This window comes from Centruroides vittatus, unplaced genomic scaffold, assembly GCF_030686945.1.
Source record: "Centruroides vittatus isolate TY-2023 unplaced genomic scaffold, ASM3068694v2 contig_877, whole genome shotgun sequence".
Lineage (NCBI taxonomy): Eukaryota > Metazoa > Arthropoda > Arachnida > Scorpiones > Buthidae > Centruroides > Centruroides vittatus.
Genome location: NW_027122569.1, coordinates 774,355 through 793,843, shown reverse-complemented (window position 1 = coordinate 793,843; position 19,489 = coordinate 774,355). Strand labels below are relative to the sequence as shown.

The 19,489-nt window shown below is 33.2% G+C and overlaps 2 protein-coding genes across 3 annotated transcripts in view; one reads left to right on the top strand and one right to left on the bottom strand.

Annotated features, from left to right (window-relative positions):
* The window catches only part of LOC136983153 (dynein regulatory complex subunit 2-like), a 400,360-nt gene that overhangs the window by 309,935 nt on the left and 70,936 nt on the right, over positions 1–19,489 (bottom strand). The gene's annotated exons all lie outside the window — the stretch shown is intronic.
* Positions 3,655–17,873, top strand: LOC136983159 (WD repeat domain-containing protein 83-like). Of its 2 annotated transcripts, XM_067279813.1 has the most exons (8): positions 3,655–3,780; positions 5,037–5,261; positions 6,464–6,576; positions 6,651–6,783; positions 8,171–8,279; positions 13,685–13,799; positions 17,105–17,269; positions 17,658–17,873. In XM_067279813.1, the coding sequence occupies exons 1-7, from the start codon at positions 3,657–3,659 to the stop codon at positions 17,252–17,254; spliced, it is 969 nt and encodes a 322-aa protein (XP_067135914.1). In that variant the 5' UTR covers positions 3,655–3,656; the 3' UTR covers positions 17,255–17,269; positions 17,658–17,873. The 2 variants fall into 2 exon arrangements, with proteins under 2 accessions (XP_067135914.1, XP_067135913.1); XM_067279812.1 differs by lacking the exon at positions 17,658–17,873 and having other exon boundaries at positions 17,105–17,410.

The window sequence follows — 19,489 nt, the reverse complement described above, 5'->3', positions numbered from 1 at the left end:
GTTTACTGATATTGACCTTTTTATTCTTCATCTCAGTAATAAAATGCTGGAGGTAGTAATACTGTGGGGGTAGATATATTTCCAGCATTATTTACGGTTCAAGAAATAGTTTAATCTATACCGTTATCTTTTATTATTATTATTTTAGATAAGGCCAATCAAAGAATTAAAGTGGAAAATAACTTTCGAACTGTTTCCATAGAATTTAGCGAAAAACCTTTCAGTAACGTTGACTGCAATCGTAGAGAAAGTGTTTCCGTGTACGGCATTGATGAGTGTTGTAATACCAACCTGTGGCAAAGAAATGACGTCAGAAAGATAAGCTTGTATCTGTCAATTGTTATAATTTGTATAATTAACAATTGTTACTCATATAAATTATTGTATAACGTGGCTTATATTAGCGACATTGAGGCCAAAGTTTTATACGCGAAAACGTGTACGTCGGACGTTCAGCGCCACTTTCCTGTAAGCCTAGAAGTTTGACAATGGCGTTTGGAACGTCGAGTATGATTCTACTGACGTTCCAAACGCCATTGTCAAACTTCTAGGCTTACAGGAAAGTGGCGCTGAACGTCCGACGTACACGTTTTCGCGTTTAAAACTTCGGCCTCAATCTCGCTATTATATTAGACAGAAAATAGAGTACTTGGATCCGACAGCAATTGTCATACTCCACTGTGATTAACGTAGATGTATGAAAAGTAACAATGCAGAAGATCGGATAACCGAGACGGTTTTGAGGCATTAGCCAGATGGCCGGATGACTGAGAGGTTAAGGTTAAAATCTTATTATAAAAAATTACAGTAATATTTTGTATTGTGTTTTATTTAAATCACGAAAATTACCTTTTTCAGTTCATTTTTTAAAATTTTCAACTCAATTCAAAGCATTTTTATTGTTGTTGTATGTAGTTTCCAGTAAACTTTAATAAATTTTTTTATTTGTGAAAATTTCTATGTAATTCAAAAATAATTTTTAATATATATCTTACACAGCATTATTAATATAATTTTGGAGGTTGCGTAACGTATTAAATTACTTTAAAAAATGAAAAATAATTATATCATTTGATTTTAAGATATTTTGAATATCTTAAAAATAATTTTATCCCGGGATTAAAAGTAATTATAACTCAGTTTGAATAGCGGCATGTTAATATATGACGTATGCAACGACGACGTCACATATAAAAATAAAAGAACAATGTTACTCGAACGCGATTGATGTCGGACAGGTTCAAAATATCGGTGGCAGGTTGAACCTTTGTAAGTTATTTTCATATTTTACATCTTTGTTAAAAAAGTTATTAACTGTATGCTACAAAACAATTTTATTGTTTTATAGACTGAAGAGGGATCGGCGTAAACTGTAAACTGCAATTATTAATTTAAAATGTGTGCTCTCCGCCTGAAATTACCAGTGGCTTGTTCCTGTACTGTACATCATACTTTTCCTTTAACATCTATCTAACACCTTTGAGTGAAAACGTTTTGAATTAAAATAACGTGACTTCCGGTTTGCATCGGAAGTTCGTACATATTTAATCGGGGCCTCCTGGCCCTAGAGTTTCCACATCTGGTCTCGTCTTTTCTCTAAGTCCGTTCCGGAGATTAATGGAAGACGGCGGCGACAGTGGAAATTCGTAGGTGTACAGTACAATTTTTTCAAATGCAGCCCGATGATACCAGAGATTTCGTCAGCATGCGGATATGATAAGTGGAAGAAGAGCAAAGAAGAAAGCAACGCGGTGTTCACAGATACAGAAAATTTTGTTTAAATAAAACATTGTAAATTAAAAACTAATTTTTTAATATTAATAGAAATTTGAATGCTAACAGTCGTTACTGGATGGCAGGATAACGACGAAATGCAACGTCGGGAGGGAATTTAAGACTATTTATGGAAGAAACGATACACTTTTAAGAAATCCGTACGAGGAAGACGTTTCAGATGGAATTTCAAATAAAACTTTTAAAATTTGAGAAGTTGTTTTGTAAATAAATGGTTTAGACTTGTGAAACACCAGCAATAAACGTGAAGAATTGTTTGGCTGTTCTTAAAATAATTACAATTCCGCGCGTCAACAATAGACTTATATTGCCAGTTGCTTACAATCTGTAATGCAACAGGCATCCGAGCTCCTTTGCTCGGCCGGGGGGTTCCCTGGGACAACTGCCTGCTTGTTGGGCAGATCCGGCGCCCTGCGCTGAACTCGCAGTTGGTCGATTACATCCGAATTAAGATAAGGATTCCGGTTCCGCCCTGCAGGCCCCTTTTGTACCTGGGCCGCTCTCCGGGCTTATCCCGTTCTTGAGCCGCCCTCCGGGCCCCCTTTGGGATTTTCGCTTTATCGGTGGCCCTGGGGCCCACTGTCCCGTTGGAAGAACACCCTTGGACCACCAAAAATAGAAATAATATAAATATGAACGATGCACGGGACCGTGTTCCAGTCCGTTTCACGCGTCCATTCATTTGTTTTTACACACACACACAATCGCGCACTTCCTGCACTTCCCAATAAATTTTTCTGCTCCGCAACTATGTAATCCCTTTCCAACCCCACTGAAATACCCATTTCAGTGGTCCGTTCGGATATGTTGGGCCCCGTCCCTCACCACCCGGTCGCCCCATTGTGGGCCTGGCCGAACCCATAATGGGCCTACTAATGGAGGCCCTCTTAGTGCCCACAGGGCGAAAAGAGTTAAAAAAAGTAAAGCCCCTTATGGAAAAAATTGCGGAACACGTATTTAGAGAAATTTTCCCTTTCCGTACCACAAAAGCAGTGCAGAAAATCGTGTCTAACTTTTCCTTTACGTAATAGGGAAAAGGACTTTCTTGCACCGATAGCAATAAAGTAGAGAATTGCGTCATCACCACTGCATAATAAAGAGTTTCGAAAGAATATAGTATTTGAAGTAAAAGAGCAATCGGAATTTTATGCAATCGTCTATAGAAGAGATTCTCATCCATCGACACGCAGACATGCCAACTAAATGCTACAATAGCGTTTTCCTGCAACTCGGCCATATCGGCTGTGACGTCATTACAATAATATCCGATTGCGTAAATTATTTTCCGGATGTGACGAGGACACGATGTATATTTCGCACAGAACCACTATAGAATTACTTTTCTGTATTCTTTTTCCGCATTACTTTTCCCTAGTGATTTTTCTTGCGCTAGAGCGGTTTTAACTTGGGGCCAAAAAGTCATACTGTGTGATTTTGCCGGTCAGAAATATTTAATTTACTCGCAGAACTATATTGTACCACGGAGTTTTTTAAATAAAATTTCTCAGTGATATTTTCATGTATCTATGCTTTTATGTTTTGGATCGCAAAATTTCTATACAATTTTTTAAAGTACCACCACATTCCTGACGTTCAAACAATAGGAGTGTTCTTACACTATGATACCGACTTTAATTTTCTCTCTAAATTTCCCTCCACCTTGACGACTTCCCCCAAATTTAGGAGGAAAATCCCTAAGTTAGCATTACGTTAAGGGATTATAAATTTTAAATATTCAAATTAAATTAAATATTTATTATTTATTTAAGTTATTATTAGCCTGAATCATTATATATCTTGAATTTTCTTAACATCACTACCTGATAATAATCGTTTATCTGGCAACACTTGAGGGTTTGTTTATGAAATTTACGTGCCATGCTGTCTCCGAGATTTCAGAAAATGAGTTGATCATGCCTCTGCCTATTCACAATACTCTCCATTTGGATTGTAAACAAGGAGCCGTTCGGGCTGTTAGATTTAATGGTATGTTTGTTTATTCGACAGATCGAAATGATATTTAAAAATCAGCTTCAACCAATTGATATTGCTAACCTATCCTATTAAAATGCATATCGCATCGTAACACCCACAGATACTAATGAGTTTAGGATCATCCATTCACTATTTACCAAGAGTATCTCAAGAGTACCACCGTGTATCTCACAATTAATGAGCTTATGAATAAGCAGAAAGATGCATTATGTATCTACTTTCATTATACAGTAGGATGCAAACTGTAGGCTGTTTTTATATTATATTGTAAATATATGTAATTTTTTCATTTCATTGTAATAGACAGATATAGAACTGTGAATAATGGTAAGATATGAACTTTGGATGAGAGATTCACCATTTCCAAAGTTATAGACTCCCTGTACGAACAAAACATCAATGGAACCGTACCTGTAAGTGTAACCCTTCGTGAGATATTATCTTCCAAAAGTCAGATTTTACCAAGAACTAGAACTACTGCTTATTCTCCATGTACTGTACCTTGTTGGTCAAAGCTAATGTTAGTGATTCTTGAATGACACTTCGTACGTAGTTGTGCATTTTGATGTTCGCGAATACTCGCACCGTGGTGCTGCGTGCGAGCCTCGCCTCCCCTAAAACCGTATAACATCAAGTACTCCACAAATGGTCGAGTGGGCTACTAAAGCTGCCGTAATCGTCCGAGCTAAATAGTTAAACGTGATAGTCTGATTGGAGTGATGCAACTCTCGATCATGTGTGACCCAAAGCAGAAATAGGCTGCTTTCGTGGGGCTATATTTGGCTAAGGGTCATATATGTGATTCCTTTGACTTTTTGCTCCTATGGGTATGGTCTACAGCTCTGATAAGGACCCAACTGTCTCATTCAGAGATGTAATTGTACCAATTTATTGATATGACATGACAACCCCCTTCCCATTTTAAAATTGTGAGTTGCATTCAAGATGACAGTTGCAAAAGTTACCTTCACTGAAAAGTAGAGGATTCCATCCAATTACTATCTTTGCACATGGAAAGTCAGTTTTGTCAATATTGCTCGAGATAAAAGGATTTACCTTACCCTGTATATAAGTAGCTTATGCTAATAAATCAATCAATCAGCTACAATTTAGTAACAGATAAAAAATTAATATACAGTTATTTGAAATATATTAGATTTCAATGAAAAGTTAATAGTTAATTTATAATAAATCGTAAAAAGAATTTAAAATTATACTCTTATAATTTAAAAGTTTTCTCTTTTTAGTCGACGGCAATTATTCTTTGACTTGTGGTAGCGATAAGACGCTTAAATTATGGAATCCCTTTACGGGAACTCTTCTGCAGACGTATTCGGGTCACGGATATGAAGTTTTAGATGCCCAAGGATCGTGTGACAATGCACAGATTGCCTCCGGGGGAATGGACAAATTGATATTTTTATGGGACGTTGCAAAATCGGTAGCAGTCAGAAAATTTCGAGGACATGCAGGTAAGATCTAGTCTGAGAATAACTTCAAATTAATTTTGTTCTAAAATCAGTTTTCAAATAGACAAGTAAACAATGTTTAATGTAAATATATTTCCAAATACAACAGCGATTCAACTTCTGTCTGGAATTTCAATAATAGCAATGGAACCATGTTACATAGTATGTTTATTTCTCTAGGTTTGACCTCCACACATTGACATTTTCATCATTTCAGCAATGATACTATGCCTGTAGAACAGAAGTCTTTTAGCAAGTGTCAGAGCATGGCCCTGTGCATGGTGGGGTGAATCGACAGATTTGATTGGAAAATTCTGGATCTGTCACCACGCGATTGTCATCCATTTGGCTCTTTGAAAGAACATTTGGGATACAAAAGATTAATCCAGAAACTTTCAAGTCAGAGTTTGTCATGCAGTGGCTCCAAAAGAATTTCTATCACTGCTAAAACAACGGGAGAAATTTTATCATGTGGAGAAGGAGTACCGAGAGAAGGAAACATAAATTAGGACCAGGTAACACATACAGTTCCATTGGTATTACTGAAATCCCAGACAGAAGTTGTCCTCGTATAATTTAGATATATTCTTTGGAGAAGTGAGAATTTGTATTACAGAAAAAGTATACATATACAGCTTTATTTCTGTTACTAATTAAGGATTTATAATGAAACAAATCCTCAAAAACTCATTACTTCCCTTATTAGATCCTAAAATTCATTATTAATTTTATACATATTTGAGTTTTGTACCAGTACAATTTTAAAAGATTTTGAAAGGTCTTAATCATTTAAGTTGTACCTAAAGTTAGGTAAAATACACATTAAAAAATTTTATGTCATAAATGAAAGAAACTTAATAAATATTTGATGGGAGTATAAGAGCCCATGTTAAAGGAGTATGAGCAACGGAGAAAGGGCAGTAAGAATCACCGATTTATCGTTAATCATAAATGTAAGACGAACATAATTTGTCTGGTTATGTTAAATTAGAATTCCAATCTGAAGATAATCAGATAAATTTATGTAGTTCAAAATGTTTGTGTATATAGAATATAAGGGCTTTCTGTCTTATAGGTGTTAAGAAAGTTTATTTTTATACTTGTAATGGGTATTACTATTAAAATGTATGAACTTGTGAATATTTGAATCACAATGTTTTCTCTTTGTCTATATAATTATATTACTAAATGAGTAATTAATTTAGGTCAAGTAAATGCAGTTAAATTCAACGAAGAATCGAGTGTCGTTCTGTCGGCTTCGTTGGACTGTACGGTTCGAGCTTGGGATTGTAGAAGTCGTAGCAAAGACCCAATACAGGTTATATTTGTTACAAATAATTAAATCGACGATTATATTAAAATATTTGTTTATATAAAAAGTAATGTTTTTAGATAATGGATGAAGCGAAAGATAATGTTACTTCTTTACATGTGTCCGATCACGAAATATTAACGGGCTCTCTGGATCGACACGTGCGAAGATACGATCTACGTAAAGGAGAAATGTATAGCGATCATTTAGGAAGTAAGTAAAGTAAAATAAGAATGTTAATGTTTAACATTCTTTTATATCCACTTGTTGTAATCACTTTAGGGCTTACCTAAAATGATAACATTAAGTAGGGTAAATAAGGATATAATCAGTGGAAATTCTGGTTTTATTGAATCAACATTAAAAGGGTTAAAATCTTAAAATAACTCAAAATATATGATTTTAAGCTTTATTAATTAATTAAAAATTATTAGTAATTCATACAGTGTTATTTGCCTGCTGATATTTTTCAGTATCATCTTTAACAATGACTAGCATATAACTGAAGTAGGAAATGCTAGAAATTCAATTATAATACTGCAAGCAAATGATTACAATGATTAACTTTTGAATATTTAAATCAATAGTTAAAACTGATGATAATTGTACGTTGTCAACTATACATTGAGCAAGTAAAGACAGCTTAAAACTGCCTATTTTTCTGAAGATAGTTAACTAAAACTGAATTCTGATCACAATAAGCAAAGTTATATAAGTGTGTTTTAAATTATGTTTTCAAGATTTGTTAATTCTGATAACATTAAACTAGGTTTGCTCATGTGGGTCAGATACCTTGCCTGTAGACTTAACATTGTAAACTTTGACATTTTATATCTCCAGTCAACTTTTAAAATTCTATTTGTGTCAGGATGTATATCGCAATAGATTCTATTTGTATCCATGGTGGCTTTTCTAGACTCTTACTGCATTATATATCATAGCTAAACCAGTGTGCTTTATATATATAAACTTATATAAAATACAGTTTTAATAGAGAATGCGTTGCTCGTATTTTTGATGGATATGGCTCCTATCATGGTAACATTTGGCCAGCCCCGGTATATGTATATAATTACAGTACACACACTTAATTATCTGCCAATGTGATTGCCTACACATTTTCATTTCCAAGAAAATGATAGTCATGTTTTACTTTACATGTCTCATTTTGTGTGTACTCACATTTCATTTCTGTATATATTATTGCACATCAGTAACACTGTATTGTTTTCTCCTGCCTCCAAAAGGTACCACAGGGCAACAGATTACTTCATTCATTGCCTTTAGGAAGGTTTTACACCTATACACTTTCAATAATCCAGCACTCTCGCTAATCTGGCACCTCTCTGTGAATGAAATAGCCAGATTAGCAAGAGTCTAGTGTATTAAGAAGTAATAAAGTCATGTTGATAAATTTTGAATGAATTTGAAGTTTTTTTAGATTAATAAAACACGAATTTAATGTATGCAATGATACAAAAATACACTAATCCGTTGTATTCAATGTACACTATATCAAGTATATAAACAGTGTTTTAATTAATCAAATATATATTAATCAAAACATAATAATTCATAAATTATTTATATACAATTTCAGATTCTGTCACTTGTGTTAATTTTACTAAGGATGGTCAGTGCATTTTGGTCAGTTGTTTAGATAATACATTGAAACTTCTTGATAAAGAAACTGGAGAAATGCTAGCAGAGTAAGTAAAATATTTTATCTTAATTTTTTAAATATAAAATACGTGATGTGTGAGAAACAATATGGATATGTTCCTAACTTTGACTTGATTAATTTGAAATTTCCTAAGTGTTTAAATGGATTGCCAGATGGCTGAACAGTTAAGGTGGAAGCCTACCCAGAATCGAATCTGGATGGGTCACAAACTCCAGGAATTCTTGTGAGGAATTTGTCTGGCCCCGTTCCTGCCTCATTGATGACCTAGCCAAACTCATAATGGGCTTGTTAAAAAGGCCATCTTAGTGCCTACAGAGAGTTAAAAACAATAACTAAAAGTAAAAAGGGGGGAGAGCACCCAAATTGAGGTTCTGTTTTGGAACTATAGTTTGAGCTATATAATAATGTAAAGGAGTCAATGTCCGATCGTTAATTTTTGTTTTGGGGCGTTATTTTTATTTTATTCTTTTCTTTTTCTTGGTTCCTTTTTTTTTGTTGTTACGGACAAACTCCCAAGCACCAATGACCAAAAGAACAAAAAAACGAAAATTTTTAACTTAGTTTGCATCGGTGCCCGATCCTGGAACATCATCCTATGTAAATTAGACAGTGCGGAGCTACACTGGATGAACAATTAAAAGCGGAACAGCCAGGACCAAAAGGAGAGAGAGGTTCAGGTGACCAAGGTGGTAAACGTCAGTGATAAGTTCGAGGAAATTGTGTTTGGCTGTACACTATTTATAGCTTGAGGAGGAGATAAAACGTTTTCTTTATTATGAGAAAGCTGTACAAGATTTTGATATTGTCTGTGGTTTGTGGAAATTATTAGTTTTAAATAAAGTCCTGGTCTGGTACTTGCCTCATTATTATGTAACCTATTGTTGTTTCCGAAAACGGTGAGTTACATAACTGGCGCCCGAACAGGGACCTTTATTGGTCATAAGAAAGTTCTTTTTGAGTTTATTTCAGATCGAACCGCTAGTGTAATTGTTTTGTGTGGACGAGAAAATAATGTCTAAGGAAGATTCCATTACTCGTGAAGAGTTCAGGACTTTACAAAACCAGCTGACAACGTTATCGCAGCAAGTCGCTGCACTGACACAAAGCATGGCAAGTATCGCTTCTGCCTTATCTTTTAAGCCGGCGGAGCCGCCAGCCGAGAACCGACCCGATCCCAGGGAAGTGAGCCAAACCAGTCCGGGGGGAAGCATACCCAATAGGCCGCCAACAGGTACATCTACTCCCCTCCCACCAGTGACACCAAATACCTCTGTGGTGATTGTCAATGCTCAACCTACGCCATCTAAAACATTTAACGGGACATCTGAATACCCGGCGGCCGACTTTATCCAAGATATGGAACAATATTTTTTCGTTAATCAGGTCTCAGCTAATCGTTGGGTTGATACAGCCGCCTTCTTATTAGAGGGTTCTCCAGCTAAATGGTGGAGAAACGATGGACGGAAAAGAGTAGGTAATAGCTGGCCTCTCTTTTCCCATTTACTTAAAGAATTGTATTCTCCTCTTACAGACGAAGTCGCTCTAGCAAAGAAATTATTCAGCCAATCGTATGATGGTATGTCTGGTGTCGAACAGTACATTTGGGACACTGTTCAGCTGTACCGTGCGTGGAAACCCTACTCCAGGGACGAAGAAATCGTCCAATGTATAACGACTCAAATGCCTTTAAATTTACGTGAGTATCTAGAAATTAGACATTGTTATTCTATTAATGACTTAGTGCGAACTGCCAAGGAGTACGAATTTCGGAGAAAGCCGACCAGTCGCCGATCTGCGGAACGAACCGATGATTCGAGAGAAAGTTTACCTGAACGCGCACTAACTCAACCCCTTAGTGCGGAAAGAAAGGCGCTCTCAAACAATTGGAAGAAGAAAAGAAAGAAGAAACGGGCGCTCTCAAACAATTGGAAGAAGAAAAGAGAAGAAACGGGCTCTCAAACAATTGGAAGAAGAAAAGTGTAGAAGAAAAATATGACGAACTTCAAAAGATTCTAGAACAAGCACAGAGAAACATAAGAAAGGCTCAACGCCAACAAGAAAGAACGTATAATCTAAGACGGCAGCCACTCTCATATAAGGTGGGTACACCTGTATTATTAAAAACTCATCCAATTTCTTGTTCTCCCAAACGTTTTAGTGCAAAATTTGCCCCGAAATGGTCTGGACCTTATGAAATTTCCAAGGTGATATCGCCATTAGTCTACGAACTACAGGACCCCGCTACAGGAGCCAAACATGGACGACATCATATATCAAACCTTAAGAAATACAACTTATTTCCAACCGTATCACCAGTTCCTCTTGATCAGACGTCACCAGCACCCCGACGACTCCGGCCCCGAAAGAAAATAGACTACCGACAGACTGCCAAACGGAGGTCTAAGAAATGAATAAAGAAAACAATAGCACCGATAATGGTTACAATTTATTGTCAATCATCGATGTTAGGAAACTGTAAATCTCCTCCTCATCGACAAATATCTACAACAACAGCTTTATTACCAATATTACGGCACCAGGACGGGCACCCTTACTGGTATATAATATTTTTCAAACCCTATAAAAGAAATATCCAGTATTTCTTTTTTTTTAAGAGGGGAGGGGTGTAAAGGAGTCAATGTCCGATCATTAATTCTTGTTTTGGGGCGTTATTTTTATTTTGTTCTTTTCTTTTTCTTGGTTCCTTTTTTTTGTTGTTACGGACAAACTCCCAAGCACCAATGACCAAAAGAACAAAAAAACGAAAATTTTTAACTTAGTTTGCATCGTTGCCCGATCCTGGAACATCATCCTATGTAAATTAGACAGTGCGGAGCTACACTGGATGAACAATTAAAAGCGGAACAGCCAGGACCAAAAGGAGAGAGAGCTTCAGGTGACCAAGGTGGTAAACGTCAGTGATAAGTTCGAGGAAATTGTGTTTGGCTGTACACTATTTATAGCTTGAGGAGGAGATAAAACGTTTTCTTTATTATGAGAAAGCTGTACAAGATTTTGATATTGTCTGTGGTTTGTGGAAATTATTAGTTTTAAATAAAGTCCTGGTCTGGTACTTGCCTCATTATTATGTAACCTATTGTTGTTTCCGAAAACGGTGAGTTACAATAATGCACAGAAACAGTTAACAAAAAATATTTTTTCTGGTTAAATGGTGCTGTATAAATCATAATATAGTAGAATCTCATTTTAACAGATTGTGGGACAACAGATTTCTCAGAATAATGGATTTTCTTCCCACGTCCCTCCAAATCAATGTAATTTTACCTCCTTTAGCAGATCCATAACTTGGGATAACAGATTTTTTTCTAGACCCATCTATTGTGTAAACCTTGCATTTTTTTCAATATATAGTTAATATTTAGGTGTTTCCAGGAATTTATAGAGTTTGATAAGGCACTTATATCAAACGGTTGTTGTATTCAATAAGCAGAAAAGTGACATCAAAACAAACCAAGATGGATGATTTTTTAACAAATCATCATGAAATTGAGTGAAGGTGAAGTGTTAATGAGCATATGTAATTTGTCTCTTTGTGTGCTTACAGTATAGTTTCTCTCAGCTTTGTCATATATACTGTACTACATATAGCATAATATATGATCATGTGTATGATCATGTAACATATGTATATAGAATAGAGTAGAGATCCCAAGAGACTGAATAATTTCAAGTACAAGGTATTTCTTATATGTAGGGGTTAAATAATGGATATTTTCCTATGTGTGTGGGAAATTTGTCATTTGCAATATAAAGGATTTTTGGTGGCCCGAGGAATATGTTAAAATGAGATTCTGCTGTAGTAATAAAAGTGGGGGGTAAGAATCCACTGTATAGACTCAAAATAACCCATGTATTGTCTTTCTTCTTAAATGATGTAGAATATTATGTAATGCTATATAAAGAATATTTTCCCATTTAAGGCTTTATAATGCTGGTATAGACACTTGCCCACACTCCTTTGCATTGCTTAATTTATGGAAGTGCCAAAGTGAGACATCTTTAGAAAAAGCTAAATCTTATAATCCCCTCGAAATACTAGAACACCTAGTAAGTTAAATTCTTGAAGTCCAGTGAAAGCGCTTCCAACTCGCACTTCACCTAGAAAACGTTTTAACCTTGGACATGATGTATTATCAACTGAAGAACTCTATAGTCAGTCGCAATCTAAAAGACTAACTAATATTGGTTCTCCAAATAAACGAGCTTGACTCCAACATTCTCCAAAACCAGTTGTTAGTCCTAAAATTGCTATTAATGCATTAAATCAAACCCAATTAGTTCACGAACTTATTGAGAGACACCAGATATAATACAAGTAATAAATGATATTCTGCCAGCAGTTGATATACATCCTCTAGAGCAAAACTCTCCTATTTACAAAAGAATATTTTCAAATCAATTCACAGAAATGTTTGGTTAGCGGATAAAGATGTTTATTGTTATCACTGCGTTTGTATTTATTTGTACACCATCTAAATATATGTCCTGTGGCATGAGTTGGTGACATCATCACAGGGTGGATGATCATTAGCTGGAAATAGTTTCAATGTGTTAGTTGACAGTATTGTTTTTAAGGTGTCGACGTGGAAAGTTTATATGCCGTGCAAAACTCCGTATTGTTTAAATAAAGTAACAAAGCACCATATTAAATTTATAAAATAAGAATGATACTTATTGTCTAAATTTATGTTAATATAGATATATTATATCGGGTTTAGCGATGTTGTTTAAGACTAGACACCAACCAAATGCCGAAACTCTGTCGGGCTAGTTTAAGGCTAGCCCGATAGAGTTTCGGCATTTGGTTAGTGTCTAGTCTTATGTTAATACATAAACATTTTAACAAACAAATTATTCAGGTGTTATATTTATTAATCAAAATTGAAACACATCCATGTTTATGTTCGATCTCTACTTGGTATAATGAATTATAATCCTCATAAAAAGTAAGAAAAAATCTCTCAAAATTGGCTTTTATTCAGATTTGGTCTCGGGAGTTATATTAATTGAAGATTAGTATCATTGCATGTAATTCTAAGAACTGAAAGTAATAAAAGGATTAATTTTGATGGATTTTGTTTTGATCTTAATTAATATCTTTTAAATATTTATCAAATATAATCTTTAAAAGTACCCTGAAATTGTTATTTTTATATATATAATTTGCTTATATTTTATTTAAAATTGTAGAAAAATACAAAATAATAATTACAAGTACTACCATTGTACTTCAAGTACAAATGATGGTGAGCCGAGCTAATTTAGTAACTTGAAGAGCCATATTTTTCAAAATTTTGCCATACCGAGTTAATATACATAAATGAGGATGGCGTAGATATCATAAATTTGTGTAATTTCTCAGTTAATTAAAAAAAGTTTAAGTAAATAATTAAAACATTGTTATTTTAGATATACCGGCCACAAAAATGAAGAATATCGAATCGACAGTTGTCTAAACGAAAACGACGACCACGTGTTTTCGGGATCCGAAGACGGAGTAATTTATTGCTGGGACTTAGTCGAAGTAAGTTTTAATTCTAAAATGTGTTGTGAAATATTGAATACTCGACCTTGACCTTGTTATTAAGTAACAAGGTCAAGTACGAATACAAGTTTATGTATAATTATGGGTGTAATTTTGTACAATTTTTGTTTGTTAATTAAATTACTGCAACAATAAATAATTTCTTGTGATAATTGAATGAATTAGCATAGTAATCAGTTTTATTTGAAAATTTTTTAATATATTATAATTGTTTAAATATTTTTGCTTCTTGTAGTTAACTAAAGAAATTTCTTTATTGCTACAATACTTTATTAACATGTAAAGTTGAACTTCAAGTAATTTACCACTTGGGAGAGACAAAAATTAATAATATCCTTAAGCTTTTTATGGTGTCGAATTGGTAGAAAATATGCATGATACATTATATTGTTTAAAACTCAATACAATAAGATAACAGGAGAAGCAATGATCCAATAATACAAGTGGCCACTATTTGTATTCCAAGATTTCTTTGTCAACTACAAGTCTTTACAAGGGATATAACTGACAAACTAAATAACTTTCTGCATGTTGTCTACTGGCATTCCACGAATTAACAGTCAACGTCTGATCTTAAATAATGTATTTCCAATTTAGAATTAATTGGAAATACATTATTTGAAATGCCTTAACAAATGCCTGGTTACAAGGCATTTGTTTCTGAAATTCATTGTCAGGGTCTGTAAAATTGTGGGTCAACAGTAAATGCAGAACATGAGGCTACATGTATTATGTAATGTATCATTGTAACTGGGTGCAACTGGCAAGTGCAGCGCACGGCAAGCAGAGATTGCGGGTTCAAGCCCCTCCCTGGCCAGTTCTTTAATAAATAATTTTAAAACATTCTGAAATAAATTTATTAAAAATTATAAATATTAATCTAGTTAAGAGATGGCACTTAACACCTCACTCTAGTGACAAATTATTTTATATTAATCATTTAATTAGCCAAATTATAGCCCCGATCTTTAAGGCAATCATTGGTAATTCATTGTATCATTGTATTGTTATTGTGATTGTAATGTATCATATGATTTCAATATAAAGAGGACAAGTTCAAGTCACACTACACTTTATTTTATTTGTAGGATTGAATGAAGAGAGAATCTTTTGGCTTTTTTGTATTTGCTAGTTGCTGGTAATGTTCAGCACATTATAGAGATTTGTAGCCTTTAACACTTGACAAAATTTCTCTAAAATTTCAGAGAATGTGAAGATAATGCAAAATAGAATAAATTCACTCAAAAAAATGGTTTTTGTGTTTAAAATCAATTTTTGATTGTTATCAATATCGTTAATTTCAATACTATTACATAATTTAAACATATTGAAAGCATAATATGATTTATGATATTCCTCAAATCAAACAAGACTGCCAGTTGCATTAGATGCAGAGATGTGGATAGGTTATTGGCCACACAAAAATCAAATTTACATTCTATATTATGATTTTCAATTAAAGCTTGATGCTGTATTTGAATAAATATTAGAAAATTCAAATAGAAATTTTAATATTTACAGTTAGAAAACAAAATTATTAATCAAAAAATTACATTATGTTTGATAATAAGCCTAAGTAATTACTCTTTTCCAAACTGCAATTGTACAGATACCTCCTCTAAAAACCATTTAATGCAGTAATGTGGAGCTTTCAAATGCATTCTGTAAATTCGAACAACATTCTAACATATTTTTAGAAATATTTTTCCTGAATATCATTGTCGCCTTTATGATTATTTTCAATCAAGAAATATTACTGCATTAAATGGTTTTTACAGTGAGTATCGTAACATAATTTATTGTTCTAATGTTAAATTTGAACAATTTATATAATGTAAAATAGCATTAATATTCTCAGTTTTGTAAAGATGCATCTATCCAAAAGAATTACCGTATATTTCCGCAGATAAGACGATAGTTGGATCATAAAAAATGCCTCCGAAATCAGGGCTCGTCTTATAGGACAGATATATGCTAAAACTATAAAACATTGACGAAAATTTATACCTCGTCTCATCTGTGGAAATATACAGTACAAATAGATTATCTACGGTACAAATAGAATTATATATCTATAAGAAGGTCCAAAACTCGGTTACAAGTGATTAAAACCAGTTTGAACCTCATTATTATTCATCATTCAAACCCTTTTGTTGGAAGAAACTGAGTTGCAAATAACAACATGCAGCCACTCCAAACTGCTTGTTATTGTTATATTTATGCTGAGGTGTAGGAAGGGTCCAAGCTGACTTTCTGACCGCTCTTTTTATCATTCATAGATTAAAATTACAAAACGTAGATATATATTTATTATATCTAAATACAGTATCACAGTAAAGTTTGTTGTAACTTCATCTGTCGACGAATATATATTGATGAAAAATTTTTTAAAATTGTTTTATGTTTATTAAAAAAAAAAAGTTATTTTGCTGTTTGTCAGGCTGCTCTAAATGAAGAAGAATTTAAACAATTAAGATCGCATTAATTCTGTCGAGTTAAATGTATTATAATAGAAAAATTCCAACCGGTTTTAATGCACTCGTGCATTTTTCTGTCGGAGATAATCAAATAATAAGAGCGCAAACAGTCGTGTCAATGACAGCTTCCATTGTGAAGTGATGGCTCATTGTCTCCGATAACTGCATTGTGAACAGCTAAGACAATTGAATAAAAGGATAATTATCTATTGAAAAGTTGACTGCCTGTAAGCTTGAAAAATACCAATAAATGTTTTATAGGTAGAAATGAAATTTTAAAAATGTCAAGAATCGACAGTTTTCTTATAATTATATGTAAATTTGGTATTAAGAATTTCTTTGAATTGTTAAATTAGCTGACTAGTGAAGTATTATTACACATAATTAAGTAAAAGAAATTCAATAAAATGTTCCAGTCTTTCATAAAATTTACAAAACTTGCTTTATAGGATTCCAAAATCAATAAATAACATGTTTCTATGTTGATTTCCAAGATTTTTTGATGTTAAATTCTCCTGAAAGTGATTGGAAAGATGTTATATGTCAATTTTTGACTCCAATAAAGTTAACATCCAGATGGCCGAGATGTTAAAGGTATCTGTCACACTGGGACTGGAAACCATGGGTTTGGGTTCTGGTTAACTTAGATGTGTCGCACTCATCCCTGATCGCCTGGCTTTCCATTTATAAGCATGGCTACTGACAGGCACTCTTACTACTTGCAAGAATTAACAAACAAAAAAGACTACAATAAAGTATTTTTGTGATATACAAAAAAGTTTAAGTACTTTTATGCTTTGTTTTCAGAGTAACGTCAAAGCAAAATTGAGTCACGTCGGCAAAGTGGTACACTCTGTCTCGTCTCATCCTTCCAAACCTTGTTTGATCTCGGCGACAAAGAACTTAGTGTACGTATGGGAGGATTCGCCTCGAAAAGAAGAGAAGGACGACTCTTAATTTTTACGACGAACGGTATTAATTTATAAATTATTAAACAAACCGAATATCTTTAAGTTCTCTTACGAAGACTGTATTATAATAATAAATAAATAACAATTTTTGTTACAGTATCATTCTAATATTTTTATGAAATAAAATTTTAATAACTTTGTACTTTGTCATTTGTCACTTTGACAGTTTAATTATTAAAATTGCATTCATGGAATAGGATAATGACTTGGAATACAATTATTTTTAATTGTAATTTACTAACAAAAGTTCTAATACTTTGAACAATTGTTTACAAATTTAACGTAATGTAATGTAATTACTTTGGATAAACAAAATGTAGTTATTATATTAGAATAATTTATTTTTGGAGAATTTAAATTGATTATTATTAATTTAATTAAATTGTAAGAATTGGATCGGATGGATTACGAAGCAGTAAAGACAATCGTCGTGCCGTTCTTTTCGGGTTGTGTCCCACACCACTCGACTGCTCCATTGCAGGTCTGTAAAACCCACGAGGAGCATGAAACAAGGCCCAATCTTCTGTAGGCATCTTAGTGCCTTTGGGAGGAGAATCTTTAGACACTATAATCTATGCTTTCCACTCTTACTGCCTGCAAGGAGGATGGAGTTTTAAAATAATTTTGAAAATAAAGAAAGAAAATAAAAAATTGGCAAGATAATTCATTAAAATACTATGTAAATATCATTATAACTTTACTTTTAAGAATATGTTCTTAACTCTATACTGAAATATTGGAAATTTTTATTTGTTACTTCATTTTTTAACTTTTTATAATTAAAAATATACAATTTCATGCTTTGCTGCCACATTTAAAAGTAATACAAAACCTATAAAACACTGTTTGGAGGTTTTTAAAATATATATTTATATATTTAATAAGTTACTGTCAATAAATTATTTAATAAATTAACAGAAATGATATCCATTTATTTAAAAAAAATATAATACACATTAAAGAAAGGTAGATGTGGTAAAGTTTGAATCCTTGAACTGCAATTTGTCCTTATATATTTAAAAGACAGATGAGCTAATTTACCTTTCAAGTACTCAATACAATGCTTATTGACTTATAGAGGAGAATCAAAAATTTATGGTGATGTAGGATGTATCCCACACATCACTTCTCTATTTACATTTACAGAATCACTTGTAGGCTTTGATGTACCGGACTTTCTGAATGAACACGCTAGTTGTGTTCGCACACAAAACTAGATGCATTAGTGCATACATTACAACGGGAAGAATTCGTCTGTACACGCGTTCGTCGGCATCTGTGTAGAGAATATTTTGCGACTTGTAGATTCTTTGTGTATTTATAGAGACTTTTAATCCATTGCAGTTATGAATTAATAATAAATGCACACATAATTAGTTACTATTATTACATTTTATGTTGCAATTTTTTATAAATTCTACTTCTTAGTTCTGTAATGTGACCATTCCTTTCTCTTGATATCATCAAAATTACTTAAATATGTAGTTTGATTTTTATTTTTATGTAGCTGTAGAATAACAATTAGAAAATTTAAGATGTGGAAATTATTATTTATTCAAAAGCAATATATTGTTTTGTTTAATATAATTTTTTTTTTTTTTGCATTAATACAAACTTTCCAACAAGAATTTACTCGTGCTTAATTGTATATTAACAGGTTTTCCTTGTGACGACAAAGTTAAAATAACACTTAGAAAGACCTTTACTAATTAGAATACCAGCTGCATTATTAATTATTTGCACAAATGTAATTATTTATTAAGGAACACGAAAGGTTAGAGATTGAAATTATAAATTATCGTCATCCATTTTTAAATATTAAACTGTGCAAAACGTGTCTCGTGTTCCAATTCACATATTCTGGTTTCTTTGTCTTCCCGAGGACGGTATTTCGAAATATTGTACACGTTATTAAAAATATCATTTATTTAACACCAAATAACCGAACTCTCTTCTTCATGACTTGTCTATCCTATTTTATAAGCAATCATCCTGCATAACTTAGAAATTAAATGATTAATAACCCTTACAATGCAACTTCTTTTAATTATTTAGTCACTTCTTGTCATAAATTATTCACATTTAAATTAATTATGCATGAAAACTGTTCAAGTTGTGTATTAAACACAAATACAATTAAATACAAATACGATTTGTCTAACCACTTTTGACGAATAGAATTTATACAGACGTCTTATCAATACTCTTGTTATCTAAATTA